General features: G+C 47.8%; 1 protein-coding gene and 1 pseudogene across 4 annotated transcripts; one reads left to right on the top strand and one right to left on the bottom strand.

Annotated features, from left to right (window-relative positions):
* LOC137349387 (zinc finger protein 585A-like) overlaps positions 1 to 22,003 on the top strand; it is a 231,635-nt pseudogene that overhangs the window by 194,413 nt on the left and 15,219 nt on the right.
* On the bottom strand, positions 9,950 to 17,971 carry LOC137349388 (zinc finger protein 229-like). Of its 4 annotated transcripts, none has more exons than XM_068014905.1 (3): positions 17,920 to 17,959; positions 12,063 to 12,130; positions 9,950 to 11,582 (listed from the first exon to the last, which is right to left on the bottom strand). In XM_068014905.1, exon 3 carries the CDS (start codon positions 11,479 to 11,481, stop codon positions 10,036 to 10,038), a length of 1,446 nt encoding a protein of 481 aa, XP_067871006.1. In that variant the 5' UTR covers positions 11,482 to 11,582; positions 12,063 to 12,130; positions 17,920 to 17,959; the 3' UTR covers positions 9,950 to 10,035. The 4 variants fall into 4 exon arrangements, with proteins under 4 accessions (XP_067871006.1, XP_067871004.1, XP_067871005.1 ...); XM_068014903.1 differs by lacking the exon at positions 17,920 to 17,959 and adding an exon at positions 16,450 to 17,243; XM_068014904.1 differs by lacking the exon at positions 12,063 to 12,130 and having other exon boundaries at positions 17,920 to 17,971.

The following is a 22,003-nucleotide window of genomic DNA, read 5'->3' as shown; positions in this document are numbered from 1 at the left end:
GAAGCTAGGGAGGAGATTGCAGAGCCTTTGTCCTTGATCTTTATGTCGTCATTGTCGACAGGAATAGTGCCGGAAGACTGGAGGATAGCAAATGTTGTCCCCTTGTTCAAGAAGGGGAGTAGAGACAGCCCTGGTAATTATAGACCTGTGAGCCTTACTTCGGTTGTGGGTAAAATGTTGGAAAAGGTTATAAGAGATATGATGTATAATCATCGAGAAGAATAAATTCATTAGCGATAGTCAGCACGGTTTTGTGACGGGTAGGTCGTGCCTCACAAACCTTATTGAGTTTTTCGAGAAGGTGACCAAACAGGTGGATGAGGGTAAAGCAGTGGATGTGGTGTATATGGATTTCAGTAAGGCGTTTGATAAGGTTCTCCATGGTAGGCTATTGCAGAAAATACGGAAGTATGGGGTTGAAGGTGATTTAGAGCTTTGGATCAGAAACTGGCTAGCTGAAAGAAGACAGAGGGTGGTGGTTGATGGCAAATGTTCATCCTGGAGTTTAGTTACTAGTGGTGTACCGCAAGGATCTGTTTTGGGGCCACTGCTGTTTGTCATTTTTATAAATGACCTGGAAGAGGGTGTAGAAGGGTGGGTTAGTAAATTTGCGGATGACACTAAGGTCGGTGGAGTTGTGGATAGTGCCGAAGGATGTTGTAGGGTACAGAGGGACATAGATAGGCTGCAGAGCTGGGCTGAGAGATGGCAAATGGAGTTTAATGCGGAAAAGTGTGAGGTGATTCACTTTGGAAGGAGTAACAGGAATGCAGAGTCCTGGGCTAATGGGAAGATTCTTGGTAGTGTAGATGAACAGTGTTGGTGTCCATGTGCATAAATCCCTGAAGGTTGCTGCCCAGGTTAATAGGGCTGTTAAGAAGGCACATGGTGTGTTAGCTTTTATCAGTAGGGGGATCGAGTTAGGAGCCACGATGTCATGCTGCAGCTGTACAAAACTCTGGTGAGACCGCACCTGGAGTATTGCGTGCAGTTCTGGTCACCGCATTATAGGAAGGATGTGGAAGCTATGGAAAGGGTGCAGAGGAGATTTACTAGGATGTTGCCTGGTATGGAGGGAAGGTCTTACGAGGAAAGGCTGAGGGACTTGAGGTTGTTTTTGTTGGAGAGAAGGAGGAGGAGAGGTGACTTAATAGAGACATGTAAGATAATCAGAGGGTTAGATAGGGTGGATAGTGAGAGTCTTTTTCCTCGGATGATGATGGCAAACACGAGGGGACATAGCTTTAAGTTGAGGGGTGATAGATATAGGACAGATGTCAGAGGTAGTTTCTTTACTTAGATACTAGTAGGGGCGTGGAACGCCCTGCCTGCAACAGTAGTGGACTCACCAACTTTAAGGGCATTTAAGTGGTCATTGGATAGATATATGGATGAAAATGGAATCGTGTAGGTCAGATGGTTTCACAGGTCGGCGCAATATCGAGGGCCGAAGGGCCTGTACTGCGCTGTAATGTTCTAATTCTAATACCTACCAATCCCATTTTCCAGCACTTGATCCATAGCCTTGTCTGCTGTGGCGTTTCAAGTGCTCACCTAAATACGACTTAAATATAGTGAGGTTTCCTGCCTCCACCAACTCTTCAGGCACTGAGTTCCAGATTGCAACCACCCTCTGGGAGAATTTTATTTTCCTCAAATCCCCTCTAAACCTCCTACTCATTTACCTTGAATCTATGCCCCCTAGTTATTGACACCTCCGCTAAGGGAAAAAGTTTCTTCCTATCTGCCTTATCTATGCCCCTCATAATTTTGCATACCTCAATCAGGTCCCCCCTCAGCCTTCTCTGCTCGAAGGAAAATGACCATAGCCTATCCAGTCTCTCTTCATACCTGAAATGCTCCAGCCCAGGCAACATCCTGGTGAATTTCCTCTGCACTCTCTCCAGTGTAATCACATCCTTCCTATAGTGTGGTGCCCAGAACTGTACACAATACTCCAGCTGTGGCCTAACTAGCATTTTGTACAGCTTCATCATAACCTCCCTGCTCTTCTATTCCATGCCTCAGCTAATAAATGCAACTATCCCAAATATCTTCCTAACCATCTGATCTCCCTGCGCTGCTTCCTTCAGTGATCTATGGACAAGTACACCAAGGTCCCTATGTATTTCCTAGGGTCTGACCATCCATTATATATTCCCTTGCCTTGTTAGTCCTCCCAAAATGCAACACCTCACACTTCTCAGGATTAAATTCCATTTGCCACTGCTCTGTCCATTTTACCAGCCCATCTATGTGCTGTAAGGGAGGTGGTGGCATACTGGTATTGTCACTGGACTAGTAACCCAGAGACCCAGGTATTGCTCTGAGGACATGGGTTCGAATCCCACCAAAGCAGAAGGTGGAATTTGAATTCAATGAATAAATCTGGAATTTAAAGCTAGTCTAATGAAGGCCATGAAGTCATTGTCGATTGTTGTAAAAACCCATCTGGTTGACTAATGTCCTTTAGGGAAGGAAATCTGCTGTCCTTACCTGGTCTGGCCTACATGTGACTCCAGATCCACAACAATGTGGTTGACTCTTGCATGCCCTCGAAATGGCCTAGCAAGCCACTCAGTTCAAGGGCAATTAGGGATGGGCAATAAATGCTGGCCTGGCCAGTGACGCCCACATCCATTGAAGGAATATTAAAAAAATATATCATCCTGTAATCTAAGGATTTCTTTCTCACTATTTACAAAACCACCCATTTTTGTGTCATCTGCGAACTTACTGATCATACCTCCTATATTCACGTCTAAATCATTAATGTACACTACAAACAGCAAGGGTCCCAGCACCGATCCCTGCGGTACACCACTGGTCACAGGCTTCTAATCACAAAAACAACCCTCGACCATCACCCTCTGCCTCCTGCCACTAAGCCAACTTTAGATCCAATTTGCCAAATTGCCCTGGATCCCATGGGCTCTTACCTTCTTGACCAATCTCCCATGCGGGACCTTATCAAAAGCCTTACTGAAGTCCATGGAGACTACATCAACTGCTTTACCGTCATCTACACATCTAGCCACCTCCTCAAAAAATTCAATCAGGTTTGTTAAACGTGATGTCCCCCTGACAAAGCCATGCTGAGTATCCTTGATTAACCCCTGCCTCTCCAAGTGGAGATTAATCCTGTCCCTCAGAATTTTTTCCAATAGTTTCTCTATCACTGATGTTAGACTCACTGGCCTGCAATTACCTGGTCTATCCCTGCTACTCTTCTTAAATAATGGTTCCACATTTGCTGTCCTCCAGTCCTCTGGCACCTCTCCTGTGGCCAGAGAGGATTTGAAAATTTGTGTCAGAGCCCCTGCTATCTCCTCCTTTGCCTCACATAACAGTCTGGGCTACATCTCATCTGGGTCTGGGGATTTATTCACTTTTAAGCCCGTTAAAACCGCTAATACCTCCTCCCTTTCAATACTAATTTGTTTAAGTATATCACAAGCCCCCTCCCTGAGCTCTACACTGACATCATCCTTCTCCATAGTGAACACAGATGAAAAGTAATCATTTCAAACCTCACCTACATCCTCCAGCTCCACACACAGATTGCCACTTTGGTCCCGAATGGGCCCTACTCTTTCCCTGGTTATCCTCTTGACCTTAATATACTTATAAAACGCCGTGGGATGTTCCTTTAGCTTGGCCACCAGTGATTTTTCATGCCCCCTCTTCACTCTTCTGATTACTTTTCTAAGTACCCCCCCCACCCTACACTTTCTATACTCCACGAGCACCTGCACTGTTTTAAGCCCTCTGAATCTGCCATAAGCCTCCTTTTTCCCCCCATTATCCAATCCTCTATATCCCTTGACATCAAGGGTTCCCTGGATTTGTTGGTCCTACCCTTCACTGTTCGGTAACATGTTGGCCCTGAACTCTCACTATTTCCTTTTTGAATGACTCCCACTGGTCACAAGTAGCTGCTCCCAGTCCACTTTGGCCAAATCCTGTTTTATCATATCTAAATCTGCCTTCCCCCAATTCAGTACCGTTATTTCTGGTCCTTCTTTGTCCTTTTGTTTGTTATAATTCCTGAATAATGCTTGTGTTTTAGGCAGTGAGATGCATTTTGATGTTTAAATGCAATGTGCAGCAGCCATTTTAATTCATTTTCGAGTCATAGAGTCATTAACAGCATAGAAGGAGGTCATTCGTTGAGTTTCTGATTGTGGATTTCTCTCTGTGTGTCTCTCTCTTTCTCCCTATCTTTCTCTCTGAATGAGAGAAGTGGGAGAGAGAGAAAGGAGAGAGCGAGGGAAACAGTGGGTTGTCATCCTTTCATCTACGAAAGATGATCGACATGCAGCAAACAAGCCATTTGGGGGGGGGGGGGGGGCGTATCTTCTCTTGGTTCACCTTTGCTGATGGCTGCAAAAGCCAATCGTTGAGACGCAGGCTCTGCCACAAGTGCTGCACATGAAGCTGTCAAGTGATGCTGTGAGTTGTTGTGTTTGACATTGGCGTCTGTTGCCAAGCTGCTGCAGCAACTGGTCATCGTGGTATTGCACACCAGTCCACAGGATGTGTTGCCATTTCCCTCTTTCATCAGTTAGTGACTCCCAAGTGCGATAGTCGACATTTAGGGCCTTCAGGTCACGCTTGCAAGCAACCTTGAAGCGGAGCTTTGGGCGCCCACTGGTCGCCTGGCCCCGGCTACCTTGGTCCTTGGGTTTGCAGCCATCCTCTATCTTGTGGACTTGTCTGATCCACCAAAGCCACCTCTGTTTGATTAATGCCAACACACTTGGGAGCTCTGCCTTTGAGAGGACTGCCACATTTGTGATTTTGTCCTGCCAGGATATACCCATAATGGGCCACAGACAGCAAAGATGGAAATTATTGAGCTACTTTCCCTGGTAGCTGTCATGTTTCATAGCCATACAGCAAGGTGTTGAGATCACAGGCCTTATAAACCATTAGCTTGGTCCTAATGGTCAGCATGATGTTATCCCATGCATTGACATGTTACAGCTGCTAAAAAATCTCCTGGAGAGAGAAATGAAACATTGATGAGAACAAAGCAAAGACTTTTTAAAATAAAAGACACATCAATAGCCCAGAGCTCCTTTTCTCTGTCACTCACTAACATTGACAATCTCTGCATCATTTACCCATCCCTCACAATAAACCCAGAGACTGTAAAGTGGGAACAGATGTAAAATGTGAGAGGGACTATTAGGTGCTGAGATCTTGCCCATTGTTATGTTAATCCAGCTACCAGGGCTGTTTTGAACAGAGACATTCCAGGGAGCTGCTTTTTGATGATCTGTGAACTTATTCCTACAAGGTTATTGTTGAGAACATTTGCTGCATCTTTCAGCTAATCAACAGAGGGACAGTGACATGACCAGGCCCCAGTCTGTCCAGAAGCTGAGAAACTCTCTTTAAAACTGCCATTAAGGTGTTAATTCCTTATCATTGTCCCAGGATTTATCTTTACACATCAGGCCTTTGGCAAGGGGGTGAGAAGGGGGTGGGGAGAGTGGTTTGCGACACAGGCTGGGAGCTGGGCAGTCACTAAACACTGGAGAGCCCCAGAGCCTGTCTCTCTCCCTCTGTGTTTAACCTGTCATTTCAATCTCTTTCTCTCCCTCTATTTCTCTCTTTGTCTCACCATCTGTTTATGCCTCATTGTAAAAACACAAACACTGCTGATTCCCCATCCCTCTTCTGTTCACTGTTCCCATACCCACTCAGCCCAGGATTGGTGTTTTGTACATGCAATGTCACAGTGTGAAGAAGCTGATGATTCCTTCGGGAGATCTTTTAAACCTCACTGTCCCAGGATTTACTTTTGCAAATCAGATCTTCTGGAAGATGAAATAAAACCAGAAAGTGCTGGAAATACTCATAAATAAATACATATAAATTGTGTGGCACTGTATCAAATGCCTTTTGAAAGTTCATGTACCCCACATCAACAACATTGCCCCCACCAACCCTCTCTGTTATGTCTTCAAAAACTCCAGCAAGTTAGTTGAACACGATTTTCCCTGAACAAACCCACATACTGAGTTAGGTGACATATTGAGTATTCTGGAAGGGAGCAAAAAATTGCATTGTGTCATTGATAGATTTAGCGAGTGGAGATAACAGAGACAGCAGGAGGTCAATGTGGGGAAGTGCGAGGTCATTAACATTAGAGTCATGTATGGAACAGAGGAGACCATTCAGCCCATCAAGTCCGTGAGTTCTCCACACAGTAATCCAGTCAGTCCTACTCCCCTGCTTGACCCCTGTAGTCCTGCAAGTTTATTTCCTTCAAGTGACCATCCAATTTCCTCTTGAAATCACTGATTGTCTCTGCTTCCACCACCCTCATGGGCAGCGAATTCCAGATCATTTACTACCCACTGCGTAAAAAAGTGCTTCCTTATATTCCCTCTGCATCTCTTGCCCAAAACTTTCAATCTGCGTCTCCTAATCCTTGTACCATTAGTTAATGGGAACAGTTTTCCTTGTCGAACTTATCCATGCCTGTCATAATCTTTTACACTTTGATTAAATCTCCCCTCAATCTCCTTTGTGCAAAAGAGAACAACCCCAGATTTTACAACCTCACCTTGTAACTAAAATTTCCCATCCCTGGAACCACTCTGGTAACTTAGATCTAAGGAAGATGAAGCAGAATATTTTCTAAATGATTAAAAGTTAGGAACTGTGAAGGGACAGAGAGATTTCGGGTTTCATGCACAGAAATGACGAAAAACTACTGGACTGGGAGAAAAGGGAATTAAAATGTCTAATGGAATGTTTGCCTTTATCTGAAGGGTGAAAGTAATGCTGCAGTTATATGCAACTCTGGTTACACATCATCTGAAGTGAGGTGTTTAATTCTGGGCAGCACATCTCAGGAAGGATATATCAGCTGTGCAGGAGGTACACTGCACATTCACCAGAATGATATCAGGGCTAAAAGGGTTAAATTGTGAGGACAGGTCATATAGACTGGGCTTGTATTTCATAGAGTATGAATATTAAGGGGTGATGTAATTCAGGTATTAAAGAAGATTAAAGGTTTTAAGGGGGTCGATGAAGAAAAATGATTTCCTCTGTTGGTGGAATGCAGAATAAGATGGCACAACATTAAAATTAGAGCTGGGCCATTCAGGGGTGCTGTCAGGAAGCACTTCTTCACACAAAGGATAGTGAAATCTGGAACACTGTCCCCCCAAAAAGCTGCTATGGATGGGGAGAAAAGGAAAATGTCAAAACTTGTGAGTTACCTATTGGGTAAGGTTACAGGGATATGTAACCAACTCTGGTAAAGGTAGTTGCGATATGGATCAGTCATGATATAACTGAATAGAGGAACAGGCTCGAGGAGTTGAATGGCCTCCTCCCACTCATGTGTTCCTCTGTTTTACAAGATCACTGGGACTGATTCCCTGAGGCTCTTCTCACAATACTGAGACCTTCTACTCCTGACCATTATGAAGCAAGGGTTTTCAGGGTGGTCTAGACAGGACAACAACCTCCCCTTCATAGACACATGATCCTGACTGTGAGGTGACAGTGCGTCTGGGAGAACAATGGGTGGACACAGTGTGTGTTGTTATTTTAATGATAATCTGAACCTCAAGAAACAAACCACCCTGAGGACTGAAATAAGGTTCGTTGGCTCCTGTTATCTGGGCTGTTTGAGCTGGACAATGGCCTGACCCAGCACTGACAGGACAGGAAAAGCCCACTAGGAGATGGCACAAGGCCAAATTAAGACTCAAGTACAGCACTTTTATGAAATAATCAGTTGAGAAAGGGTTCAGTAATAACATTGTAGAAAGAGAGAAAATGGGGAGCCTTTGTCCAATTAGCCTCACATTAGTTGTAGGCAAAATGCTAGAATGTATTATCTGGGGAAATGGTAACAGGGCACTTAGAAAATCATAATATGATTCAGCAGAGTCAACATGGACTTGTGAAGAAGAAATCATGTTTAACAAATCTGTTAAGAGTTTCTTGAGGATGTAACTAGTCAGGTGAATAAGGAGGAAACAGTAGTTTATTTGGATTTTCAAGAAGCAAGAAGCATTTGATAAGGTGCCACACCAGAGGTTATTACACACAATTCTTTCTTCAATCATAAGTTCAGAAGTGGGGATGTTCGCTGATGATTGCACAATGTTCCGCACCATTTGCGACTCCTCAGATACTGAAGCAGTCCGTGTAGAAATGCAGCAAGACCTGGACAATATCCAGGCTTGGGCTGATAAGTGGCAAGTAACATTCAAGTCACACAAGTGCCAGGCAATGACCATCTCCAACAAGAAAGACTCCAACCATCTCCCCATGACATTCAATTGCAGTACCATCACTGAATCCCCCACTGTCAACATCCTGGGGGCTACCATTGACCAGAAACTGAACTGGGAGTAGCCATATAAATACTGTCGCTACAAGAGCCGGTCAGAGGCTAGGAATCCTGCGGTGAGTAACTCATCTCCTGACACCCCAAAGCTTGTCCACCATCTATAAGGCACAAGTCAGGAGTGTGATGGAATACTTGCCTGGATGGTACAGCTCCAACAACACTCAAGAAGCTCGACACCATCCAGGACAAAGCAACCCACTTGATTGGCATCCTATCTACAAACATTCACTCCCTCCACCACTGACACACAGTGGCAGCAGTGTGTACCATCTACAAGATGCACTGGAGGAAATTACCAGGTGGGTTTTTAGGACAATCCGTAGTTTCATGGTCACCAATATTGATCCTCGCTTTTTAATTGCAGTGGTGGGATTTGAATTCATGTCTCAGCATCATTGGTCCAGGCCTCTGGATTACTAGTTCAATAACATAACCACTATTGTACAGCACCCCCACTCTGCTCCATCTCCTCCTATGAGGAGAGGTTGAGTAGACTAGGCCTATATTCCCTGAGGTTTAGAAGAAGGAGATGTGATCTGACTGAAACATCAATTGTTAAGGGACTTGACCGGGTCGATGCTGAGAAAATGTTTCACCTGGCTGGGGAATCAAGACAGTCTCAGGATAAGGGATCAGCCATTTAGGACTGAAATGAGGAGAAATTTCTTTACTGGAAAGGTTGTTAATCTTTGGAATTCTCTTCCCCAGGGAGCAGTGGATGCTCAGTCATTGAGTATATTTAAGACAGAGATTGACAGATTTTTGGGTATTACGGTAATTAAGGGATATGGGATAGTGTGGGAAGGTGGAGTTGAGGTAGATGATCAGCCATGATCTGGGTGAATGGCAGAGCAGGGTCGAAGGGCCGAATGGCCTCCTCCAGCTGCTATTTCTTATGTTCATTAAACCTCAGTCTGGTTCCTCTCGAGCTGCTGAGTGAGTGAATTAAATCTTTCTCGACAAATCACCAAGATACCAGATGACAAGTCATACCCGAAACATCATTTATTGGTTACAAATCACAACTTAGTTAAATCTGGACACACAGACACTTTATAAACATGTATAAACACATTTAAATGTAATCAGAGTTATCCAGCAGTTCAGCACTAATAGGGAGAGTATTTCACAAAACAAGTAACAAAGATTAACCAGACGATTCAGTGATTGACTGTAAATCAACACTAATGGATGCTGAGTATTAATTACAGCAGGGACCGGAGTCTGAGCTTATAAATTGGTGAGTTTACTTGAAGAGCAATTCCTTCACTATCTGACACGTTAACAGTTGTGAACAGCCTGTCTGTCCAACAGCTCCAGTCTCCGAGTGCTTAGAAACACACAGAGCTTAAACAGCCTCATTCTTGAGCTAAAGAACAGACTTTCTCCTGTCAATATAGAGTTACAGGATTGGCCTGTGATCTGTTTATTGTTCATCTTTTGTTCAGTACATTTACTGAGTGGATTTAAATTGAAAATGAGGTTTGAAGACATGATGGTCTATTCACATATGAATGAGAGATGCTGTGGGGCAGACGCTCAGTCCAAGAGGAGCAACTGACATCAGAAATAAACCCCAACTGTCAGAATGAACATGGTTCAGTCTGGATATGATTAACAGCAGCAACAGCAGAATCCAACCCCTGTAATTATCTGTGAACTCGCTGGTGTCTCAGCAGATAGGATGGCTGAGTGAATCCCTTCCGACACACGGAGCAGATGAATGACCTCTCCCCAGTGTGACTGAACTGGTGTGACACCAGGTGGGATGACTGAGTAAATCTCTTCCCACAAACAGAGCAGGTGAACGGCCGCTCCCCAGTGTGAACTCGCTGGTGCCTCAGCCGAGCGGATGAATTAGCAAATCCCTTCCCACACTCAGAGCAGGTGAATGGCCTCTCACCAGTGTGAACTCGCTGGTGTTTCACCAGCTTGGATGAAGTAGTGAATCCCTTCCCACACTCAGAGCAGGTGAATGGCCTCTCCCCAGTGTGAACTCGCTTGTGTATCAGCAGGGTGGATGAATGAGTGAAACCCTCCCCACAATCAGAGCAGGTGAATGGCCTCTCCCCAGTGTGAATTCGTTGATGTGCCAGCAGGTTCCATGACAGAGAGAATCTCTTCCCACACTCAGAGCAGGTGAATGGCCTCTGGCCAGTGTGAACTCGCTGGTGCGTCAGTAGGGCGGATGAATGAATGAAACCCTTCCCACACTCAGTGCAGGTGAACGGCCTCTCCCCATTATGAACTCGCTGGTGTGTGAGTAGGGCGGATGAATGAATGAATCCCTTCCCACACTCAGTACAGGTGAACGGCCTCTCCCCAGTGTGAATTCGCTGGTGTGTCAGCAGGTTTGATAACTGAGTGAATCCCTTCCCACATTCTGTGCAGGTGAACGGCCTCTCTCCAGTGTGAACTCGCTGGTGTGTCAGCAGCTTTGATGACTGAGTAAATCCCTTCCCACACTCAGAGCAGGTGAACGGCCGCTCCCCAGTGTGAACTCGCTGGTGCATCAGCAGGGTGGATGAATAAGTGAAACCCTCCCCACAATCAGAGCAGGTGAATGGCCTCTCCCCAGTGTGAATCCGTTGATGTGCCAGCAGGTTCCATGACAGAGAGAATCTCTTCCCACACTCAGAGCAGGTGAACGGCCTCTCCCCAGTGTGAAATCGCTGGTGTTTTAGTAGGGCAGATGAATGAATGAATCCCTTCCCACACTCAGTGCAGGTGAACGGCCTCTCCTCAGTGTGGATTCGCTGGTGTGTCAGCAGGTTTGAGAACTGAGTGAATCCCTTCCCACACTCAGTGCAGGTGAATGGCCTCTCCCCAGTATGAACTCGCTGGTGTGCGAGTAGGGAGGATGACTGAGTGAATCCCTTCCCACACTCAGTGCAGATGAACGGCCTCTCCTCAGTTTCACTGTGTTGATGAGTTTCCAGCTCAGACGTGTAATTTAATTCTTTCTCACGGTCCCCACATTTCCACAGCTTCTCCCCAGTCTGACTACACTTGTGTATCGACAGGCCAGCTGATCGGCTGAAGCCCCGTCCACACACAGAACACGTGTACGGTTTCTCCACACTTTTTGCTTCCATGATCAAAGGCCGATGATATTCAGATCCTGATGAATCGAGTGACTGTCACATCTTGAGGTGATGTTTGAGTTTCCTTCCGCAAATCCTCCCTTTCTAATATCCTGTAACATGAAGTTACAACAGGAAAAAGGGAGTGAGAGAGAACCCACAAAAACACAAAGACAAGTTGTGAAATTGAGCTGAATGAATCTGGTAATTTGTGGGACCAGAACAGAGAGTGGGCGGGGCTTCAGGGTCCCAGTGACCAGGACAGAAAATCATTGACTCATTAATTTTATTCTCACTCTGCACACAGGGGCTGGAGAACTGAACCGAGCCACAGTAGAGAGAGGGAGAAAACTGGCAGAGGAGGAAAGAAATGGTGCAGATGGTGTCATGGGTTTGGATTTCAGCACAGGGAGGAGGGAGAGTGTGTGGGACTGCGATTTACAGCTTTGGGGAAACAAGAGAGGAATAAAATGTTCCATAGGATCTCGAATTGTCTGTTCTGAATTTCTATCCTGTACTGACAGTGATGACTTTTATTACCTCCTTTTACAGGGTATTAGGAGAGGATTTCCACACATTGATTTTATGCTCACTCTGCACACAGGGGCTTTCGCACCATCTCTCCTGAAGGTGTTGGGGTTACTGTTTACATCCCACTGAACTGTAAGAAAGAATATCTTATTAGATGATATTAAAGATAGTATTATATTCTAATATTATAACGAGAGGCCGTTCACCTGCTCCGTCTGTGGGAAGGAATTTAATCGATATCCAAAATGCTGAGACACCAGTGAGTTCACAAGTGACTGTAGCTGTTGCATTCTGTAATTATTGCTGCTGTTAATCACATCCAGGACTGAACCATATTCATTCTGACAGTGGGGTTTATATCTGCTGTGTTAATATTCTTTATAGCTGGGGTGGAGTTTAATATTCCAGCAACTGATTTGCTTTACTTTGTAACTTTTACTCTTCAAATAAAGTAGCTCCCTTTGGGCTATTCTCAGGGTTTTGTGGGATGAAACCAAACAGTGATTTACTTGTACTTTTGGCAATTTTGTATATTATATTCACTGCTCACAATGAGATCTGTTCTACATTGGGAAGAGCAAACACAGATAGGGTGATCACTTTGAGAAACATCTCCATTCAGTCTGAAAGCATGTTCCTGGGTTTCCAGTCACTTCGCATTATAATTCTCCGTCCCACTCCCACTCTGACCTCTCTGTCCTCGGCCTCAAGCCCTGTTCCAATGAAGCTCAATGGGAGCTCGAGGACTTTACAACCTTCCGGACTCAACATTGAGTTCAGCAGTTTTTGTAACAACAGACAGTTGTCGGGATCTGGAACGCTCCACCTGAAAAAGGTGGTTGAACCTGATTCTATCAGTCATTTTAAAAGGGAGTTGACAGGTATTTGAGAATGAGGAACTTACAGGCTTACAAACAACAAGTGGGTGTGTGGGACTAAGCACAACTGCTCTTTCAAAGGGCCAGCACAAGCACAAAGGGTTGAATGGCCTCCTTCTGTGCTGTAAATTTCTATGATTCTAGGAGTTGGCCATTTAGCCCCTCGAGCCTGTTCCACCAGGAAATGAGATCATGGTTGATCTGTGATCTAACTCTATATACCCAACTTTGTCCCATTTCCATTAATACCTTTGGTTAACAAAGATCTATCAATGTCAGATTTAACATTAACATTGATCTCGCATCAACTGCTGTTTGTGGAAGAGAGTTTCAAATTTCTACCACCTTTTGTGTGTAGAAATGTTTCCTAACTTCACTCCTGAAAGGTCTGGCTCTCACTTTTACTCTACACCTCCTAGTTCGACACTCCAGAACATCCAGCCCATGGGCCAGAATCCAGCCTGCCAATGGTTTCCACCTGACCTGCCAAAACATTCAGTGACTGACAATGGTCACAGCTCCTTTACCAACATGGCGGAGACACGTCACTGCACATGTCCTCCTTTACCAAGATGACAGACCAGCTTCAGTACCTGATATTTTGGCTCCTTTAGTAAGATGGTGGTGCCCGGGCTGAGCTGCTTCTCTGCTGGCGCTTCCCGCCCAAACTCCAGATCCAATGCAGCCTTCCCGGCCGTGAGCTCAGGACCCAGGCCAAGCACTGGCTCTGCCTGTGTATGTACTCAGCCTGGGCCTCAGGCTCTTCATCACCGTCTGAGGAGGTGCAGGCCCAGCAGCAAGGTGCAGTGGTAACCGGGCCCCGGGAGCAGGCTGCCGGGGTGACCGGGCCCTGGGAGCAGGGTGCCAGGGTGACCGGGCCCTGGGAGCGGAGCAGAGAGACAGAGGCCGGCAGACATGGAGCGAGAGAGAGCGGGGGAGGGGGAGAGAGAGAGCGGGGGAGGGGGAGAGAGAGAGCGGGGGAGGGGGAGAGAGAGCGGGGGAGGGGGAGAGAGAGAGCGGGGGAGGGGGAGAGAGAGAGCGGGGGAGGGAGAGAGAGAGAGCGGGGGAGGGAGAGAGAGAGAGCGGGGGAGGGAGAGAGAGAGAGCGGGGGAGGGAGAGTGAGAGAGAGAGCGGGAGAGAGAGAGAGGGAGAGAGCGGAAGAGAGGGAGCGCGGCGAGGGTGAGAGAGAGAAAACGCTGGGGGGGCGGGGGATGAGAGAGAGAGCGGGGGCGGCGGGGAAAGAGAGGACAGGAGAGAGAGAGCGGGGGCGGCGGGGAAAGAGAGAACAGGAGAGAGAGAGGGGGAGGGAGAGAGAGAGAGGGGGGGAGGGAGAGAGAGCGGGGGAGGGAGAGAGAGCGGGGGAGGGAGAGAGAGCGGGGAAAGAGAGAGAGAGAGAGAGAGAGAGCGGGGGAGACAGAGTGTGAGAGAGAGAGCGGGGGAGTGAGAGAGAGAGCGAGAGCGCACGGGAGAGAGAGCGAGAACGCACGGGAGAGAGAGCGAGAGAGAGAGAGAGAGCGGGAGAGAGCGGAACAGAGGGAGCGCGGCGAGGGTGAGGGAGAGAAAACGCTGGGGGGGGGGGAAGAGAGAGAGTGGGGGCGGCGGGGAAAGAGAGAACAGGAGAGAGAGAGAGAGCGGGAGAGAGAGAGAGAGAGTGAGGGGGGAAGAGAGAGAGAGAGAGGGGGAGAGTGAGCGGGGAAAGAGAGAGAGAGAGTGAGCGGGGAAAGAGAGAGCGGGGAAAGAGAGAGCGGGGAAAGAGAGAGCGGGGGAGAGAGAGCGGGGGAGAGAGAGCGGGGGAGAGAGAGCGGGGGAGAGAGAGTGAGAGAGCGCGGGGGAGAGAGAGTGAGAGAGAGCGGGGGAGAGAGAGTGAGAGAGAGCGGGGGAGAGAGGGCGGAGAGAGAGAGCGGGGGAGAGAGAGTGAGAGAGAGTGAGAGAGAGAGCGGGGGAGAGAGAGAGAGGGGGGAGAGAGAGAGAGAGCGGGGGAGAGAGAGTGAGAGAGAGAGAGAGCGGGGGAGAGAGAGTAAGAGAGCGGGGGAGAGAGAGTAAGAGAGTGGGGGAGAGAGAGTAAGAGAGCGGGGGAGAGTGAGAGTAAGAGAGCGGGGGAGAGTGAGAGTAAGAGAGCGGGGGAGAGTGAGAGTAAGAGAGCGGGGGAGAGTGAGAGTAAGAGAGCGGGGGAGAGTGAGAGTAAGAGAGCGGGGGAGAGTGAGAGTAAGAGAGCGGGGGAGAGTGAGAGTAAGAGAGCGGGGGAGAGAGAGAGCGGGGGAGAGAGAGAGAGAGCGGGAGAGAGAGAGAGCGGGAGAGAGAGAGAGCGGGAGAGAGAGAGAGCGGGAGAGAGAGAGAGAGAGAGCGGGAGAGAGAGAGAGAGAGAGCGGGAGAGAGAGAGAGAGGGCGAGGGGGAGAGCGAGACGGAGAGCGGGAGAGGGAGAGGGAGAGAGAGCGGGAGAGAGAGAGAGAGAGAGAGCGGGAGAGGGAGAGAGAGAGCGGGAGAGGGAGAGCGGGAGAGAGAGAGAGAGGGAGAGGGAGAGAGAGCGAGAGATTGGGAGAGAGAGAGAGAGCGGGAGAGAGAGAGAGAGAGCGGGGAGAGAGAGAGAGAGAGCGGGAGAGAGAGAGAGAGAACGCAGGAGAGACAGAGAGAGAGCGAGCGGGAGAGAGAGAGAGCGGGAGAGAGAGAGAGAGAGCGGGAGAGAGAGAGAGAGAGAGAGAGAGCGGGAGAGAGCGAGAGAGAGAGAGAGAGAGAGAGCGGGAGAGAGAGAGAGCGGGAAGAGAGAGAGAGCGGGAAGAGAGAGAGAGCGGGGAGAGAGAGAGAGCGGGGAGAGAGAGAGAGCGGGGAGAGAGAGAGAGCGGGGAGAGAGAGAGAGAGCGGGAGTGACAGAGAAAGGGAGAGAGAGCGGAAGAGCGGCGAGCGAGAGAAAGAGCGGGGGGATGGGGAAGAGAGAGAGAGCAGGGGGGAAAGAGAGAGAGAGAACGGGGGAGAGAGAGATAGAGAGCGAGAGAGAGACGCAGTGGTTAGCACCGCAGCCTCACAGCTCCAGGGTCCTGGCTTCGAATCTGGGTCCTGCCTGTGCGGAGTTTGCAAGTTCTTCCTGTGACCGCGTGGGTTTTCGCTGGGTGCTCCGGTTTCCTCCCACAGCCAAAGACTTGCAGGTTGATAGGTAAGTTGGCCATTGTAAATTGCCCCAAGTGTAGGTAGGTGGCAGGGAATATGGGGTTACTGCAGGGTTAGTGTAAATGGGTGGTTGTTGCTTGCCACAGACTCGGTGGGCCAAAGGGCCTGTTTCAGTGCTGTATCTCTAAATAAAGTAGAGAGAGCAGGAGACAGGGAGAGTGCGAGATCAAGATCTCTCCTCACAAATGGAATCTATCTGGAATTCTCTGCATCGCTACATCAAGTGTGCAGGCAGACAATGTCTGCTACTGCAAGCAAAAACCATGCCAGGTAACTCACTAAATCAGTGTTCAACATAGTGTTGGGAAAGTAAGTTAATACATTAGTTTCCTCATTTAAAGTTTATTCACAAAAATGCACATTTTTGTTATATTGATGAACAGTCAAATAAATTTCTAATACCTTTACCTTTCCGAAAGTTGCTCACCTCCGGCCCCGATGTAGGACAACATTTAGAATGTAGCCCCTAATGCGTAAAGGCTGGACATTCCTGATCTATACTATCAGTTCTAACATCCTGAAAATTTCCAGGTTGTCAGAAGGGATAGAGAGAGGCAATATATGCTTAATGGCACAGTTCTAAAGAGTGTGCAGGGACAGAGGGACCTGGGGGTTCATATGTATAGATCATTGAAGGTGGCAGGACATATTGAGAACAGTTAGCAAAGAATACGGGACAAAAACAAGAAATGCTGGAATCACTCAGCAGGACTGGCAGCACCTGTGGAAAGAGAAGCAGAGTTAACATTTCAGGTCAGTGACCCTTCTTCGGAAGAATACGGGATCTTGAGTTTGATAAATAGAGGTACTGAGTGCAAAAGCAGGGAAGTTAAGGGGAACTTTTATAAAACTCTGCTTCATCCACAACTAGAGTATTACATCCAGTTCTGATCACCACACTTTAGGAAGGATGGGAAGGTCCTTGAGAGGGTGTAGAGGAGATTTACCAGAAAGGTTCCAGGGATGAGGGAATTTAGCTACAAGGTTAGGTTGGAGAAGCTGGGATTGTTCTCCTTGGAACGCGGGACTGGGAGCTTCTTATTGGGGGTGTTGAGGCCGACACCGGATGTTTCTGAAGCCTCCCTGCACATCCGCCAGCTTCATTCCTCCCCTGCACTCGGCGATTTCTCACCCACTGAGGATCTGACACGACTGCTTCCGTCCAGCTCGAGCACCTTCACTGCCTTTGATTCTGTGAGCAACTCGTGCAATAAAACAAAAGCAAAGTCCTGCAGATGCTGGAAATCTGAAATAAAAGGAGAAAATGCTGGAAATACTCAGCAGGTCTCTGTGAAGAGAGAAACATATTTAATGTTCCAGGCACATCAAACAGCCGGTGCCTGCAGCCTGGAACTCGGAGTGGGAGAGGGAGGAAGAATGAGGAGAGACAATATAGTCCAACACTCACAGCAACCTACAATCCACCGACATTACCGGGATAGGGAGACAGAGTTTAGAAACACTCAGCAACACGACTCCAGTAAAAGATCCCAGGAGGAAAAGGGGGAGCAGTGTGTGTACCTGCCCTGATATCCCCCTCCCCAGGCCTGTCAGTCAAACCCCCCACTCCTCCCAGTCCACAGCTCAGCCTATCAGCTTCCTGCACCTTGAGCCAGCCCTGCCCAGGTGTGGCCGAGTCCAAGGGGAGTCTTTGTGGAACCAGGGAGTGGGGGAGGGGGGACCTCCTGCCCTGTGCTGTGTCCCAAATGGTTCCTCCCTCCCTCCCCTCCCCTCCCCCAGGCCCCTTTATAACTGAGCTCAGTTTCCCGCAGCTGCCGCCCGCTCGGTGCAAACACAGGACCGGGAGTTTGTTATTGGGGGTGTTGAGGCCTACACCGGGTGTTTCTGAAGCCTCCCCGCCCACCAGCCGCCACTTACCGGCTGCAGAACCGTCTCTCCGCCGCCTTCACCCTCTGGCTTGAAACACTGGTCCGCAATGCGCCTGCGCACCCGGGACTTAACCTCTGACCTCACAATGTCTGGGTGATTAACGGCAGCTCCGGACCAATAGGAAGAGGGGGCGGGACAGGAGGACAGATTCTGCGCAGTTCCTCCCTCATTTGCTTCTCTTTGAAAGCCCGAGGATGAATCCATCAGCATCCGGGACCTGTCAGCCCGCAGCTCCATTAGTTCCTTTTCATAAAACTGTCTCATTCCCTTTGAAATGTTTCAATTAAACCTGCCTCCACCACACTCTCAGACAGTGCATTCCACACATTAACCACTCGCTGGCTGGAAAAGTTTTTCCTCATGTTATTTTTGTTTCTCTTCCCAATTACTTTAAATCTGTTCCCTCTCGTCCTCCATCCTTTCACCAGTGGGAACAGTTTCTCTCCATCTGCTCTGTTTGACCTGATGCCATGAGACATCATGGGGTCCGGAGCCCATGTTGAGGACGTCTCGGGCAACTCCCTCCTGACTGTATAACACTGTGCCGTCACCTCTGCTGGGCCTGTCCTGCTGGTGGGACACCTAGGGATGGTGATGTCAGTGTCTGGGACATTGTCTCTAAGGTATGATTCTCTGTCCAGACCCCTCATGATTTGGAATACCTCGACCTAATCACCTCTCAGCCTTCTCTTCAAGGAAAACAGCAACCTTTTTCTTCTTTATCGTAATCTCTACCTCTTTTATAATCCAGGGAGCTCTGGATTTATTTGCCCAAACTTTCCACTTCGAGGGAACATATGTTGACTGTGCCCGAACTCTGTCTTTTTTGAAGGTTACCCATTGTACAGCTATCAGGTTTCCTGGCAACTTTTGAATCTCATTTATTCAGCCAGCTCCATTCTTACCCCATTGAAGTTGTCTTTCCCCAGTTAATTACTCTTACTCTGGATTGTTATTGGTCCTTTTCTATGGTCAGCCTAAATCTTATGATACAATGATCAATCTCCCCTACATGCTTCGGTTCCGAAGAAGGGTCACTGAACCGAAACGTTAACTCTGCTTCTCTTTCCACAGATGCTGTCAGACCTGCTGAGTGAATCCAGCATTTCTTGTTTTTGCTCCCCAACTGATACTTGATCCACTTGGCCCACCTCATTCTCAAGAACCAGGTCCAGGAATGCCTCCTTTCTCATTGGACTAGCAACATACTGTTGTGGAAAACTTTCCTGAACAACTCGAAGAACACTTGCCCCTCACTGCCCTTCACACTACTACTATCCCACGATATGTTTGAATCAAGTCGCCCATTAGAACTACCCTATATTTTTTGCACCTCTCTGTAATGTCCTTGCATTTTTTTCTCCTCCACGTTCTTCCCACTAGCTGGTGGCCTCTTGACAACACTGAGCAATGTAAATGCACCTTTTTTGTTCCTTCGTTCGAGCCAAATTGATTCTGTTCTTGACCCCGATGGGACATCCTTTTTCTCCAACACTGCAATGTTCTCATTAATCAATACTCCAACACCCCTTTCCCTTTCCTTTCTTTGCTGAAGACCTTGTATCCAGGAATATTTAACACCCAGTCCTGCCCTTCTTTGAGCCAGGTCTCTGTTCTCGCCACAAGATCATATTTCCACATGGCAATCTGCACGTGTACCTCACCAATCTTATTAACCACACTCTGTGCATTCACATACATGCACATTAACACTGATTTAGACTTTATTACTTTCTCCCTGACTCTGACCCCACCTTGTAACTTGCTATTCCCTACTCGAGTGCCATCGATCTCTCCCAGTATTCTGTGCACCTTGGTGTTCCAGTCTGATATTTTCCCCTGGTTCCCATACCCCTGACAAGTTACCAGTTTTGCTTCCCTCCAATCTGAGCTCCCTCTCAGGTTTCCATCCCCTTACCAATCTAGTTTAAACCCTCCCCAACAACACTAGTAATCTCCTTGTGAGGATATTAGTCCCAATCCTGCTTCGATGCAACCCGTCCATCTTGTACAGGTCCCACCTGTCCCAGTGCCTCAGAAATCTGATGCCCTCCCTCCCACACCAGTTCTCCAATCACCTGTTCAATCAGTCAATTCTCCTATTACTTTGCTCACTTGCACATGGGAGTGGGAGTAATCCTCAGATAACTGCTTTTGAGGCCCTGCTTTTTTAATCTCCTTCCTAGTTCTCTAAAATTTGTTGTCAGGAACTCATTTACCCTTTCAATCTATGTTAATGGTGCCAACGTGGACCACGACCTCTGGCTGTTCACCTTCCCCCAGATCAATGTCCTGTAGCCGTACCGTGACATCCTTGATCCTGGCACCAGGGAGGCAACACACCATCCTGGAGTCCGATCTACGGCTGCAGAAAGGCTTCTGTGTTCCCCTGACTAATGAAAGCCCCATCACTACTGTTCTTCCACTCTTCCTCCTCCCCTCCTGTGCAGCTGAGCCACCTGTGGTGCCACAAACTTGGCTCTGTCTGCACTCCTCTGAGGAACCATCACCCACACCAGTATCCAAAATGGAAAACCGATTAGCAAGTGAGATCATATCAGGGGACTCCTGCACTACCTGCCTGGTTCTCTTAGACTGTCTGTCGGTTACCCATTCCTTATCCTCCTGCATGCTTCTAACCTGTGGTGTGATCACCTCCCTAAACCTGCTATCCATGTAGTTCTCTGCATTGTGGATGCACCACAGTGACTCCAGCCACTGCTCGAGCTCCAAACCCTAGAGCTCAAGCTTGTGCAGCCGGTGACACTTCCTGCAGATATGTTTGTCTGGGACACATGGTGCGTCCATGACATCCCACATGTCACAAGCTGTGCATTGCACTCAGCCAAGCTGCACTGCTGTACCTTAACTTACCAGACTACTTAGAAGTGGAATATGTGACCAGTTACTCAACCAACCAGCACCTTTCACTGCACAGAAACAAGAACCAAATACTGGAAGACAAAAAAGTAGAAAAAAGGAGCACCTCCTCTCCCCTTCACTGAACTCACCACTCAGCAAACACATACCTCCAGACTCTGTTTACAATCTGCACTCCTTATCAATCTTTTAGTCATTCTTTACTGTTTTTCTATATTCTGTCCAACATTCTGATCTGCCACCCATCTTTGTGCAATTATATGCTTTTCCTTTAATTTTGATATGACCTTTAACATTTCCAGTAAACCATGGATAGTGAGTCCTCCCCACTCCGAATCCTGTTCATACTGAGAATCCCAGGGTGGAGAGCTGAGATATCCTGTCTCAAAACACAGTCACAGAGACACAGCATCATTTACAGCACAGAACAAGGCCATTTGGCCCATCAATTCCATGTCAGCTCTCCAGGGAGCAATCCACTCAGTCCCACTGCCCCACATCAGCCCATAGCCCTGCAAGTTTATTTCCTTCAAGTGACCATCCAGTTTCCTTTGAAAATCATTGATTATTTCCATTTCCACCACACACATTGGCAGCAAGTTCCAGGTCAGAACCACTTGCTGCATAAGAAGTTCTTCCTCACATTCCTGCTTCAACTCTTACTCAAAACCTTCAATCTGTGTTCCCTAGTTCTTGTACCATTAGTTCATGGGAACAGTTTTTCTTTGTCTAATTTATCAAAGTCTCTCAGAATCTTGTGCATTTCTATGAAATTTTCCCTCAATCTCCTTTGCTCCAAGGAGAATAACCCCAACTTCTCCAACCTACCCTTGTGAATTCTCTGCTGTGTCAGCAGGTGGGATAACTGAGTGAATCCCTTCCCACACACACAGCAGGTGAACGGCCTCTCCCCAGTGTGAACTTGCTGGTGTGTCAGCAGGTGGGATAACAGTGAATCCCTTCCCACACACGGAGCCGGTGAACGGCCTCTCCCCAGTGTGACTGAGTTAATGAATATCCAGCTTTGATGGAGAACCGAATCCCTTCCCACAGTCCCCACATTTCCATGGTTTCTCCATGGCGAGGGTGTCCTTGTGTCTCTCCAGGTTGGATGATCAGTTGAAGCCTCATCCACACACAGAACACGTGTACGGATTCTCCCCGTTGTGAATGGTGTGATGTTTTTTCAGGC

The sequence above is a fragment of the Heterodontus francisci genome, chromosome 34, assembly GCF_036365525.1.
Source record: "Heterodontus francisci isolate sHetFra1 chromosome 34, sHetFra1.hap1, whole genome shotgun sequence".
Lineage (NCBI taxonomy): Eukaryota > Metazoa > Chordata > Chondrichthyes > Heterodontiformes > Heterodontidae > Heterodontus > Heterodontus francisci.
This window is presented reverse-complemented; position numbering and strand designations above follow the sequence as displayed.

Bases quoted from the DNA above. Each gene is read 5' to 3' on its own strand.
- LOC137349388 (XM_068014904.1), bottom strand. From the start codon at position 11,481: ATGGAAGCAAAAAGTGTGGAGAAACCGTACACGTGTTCTGTGTGTGGA.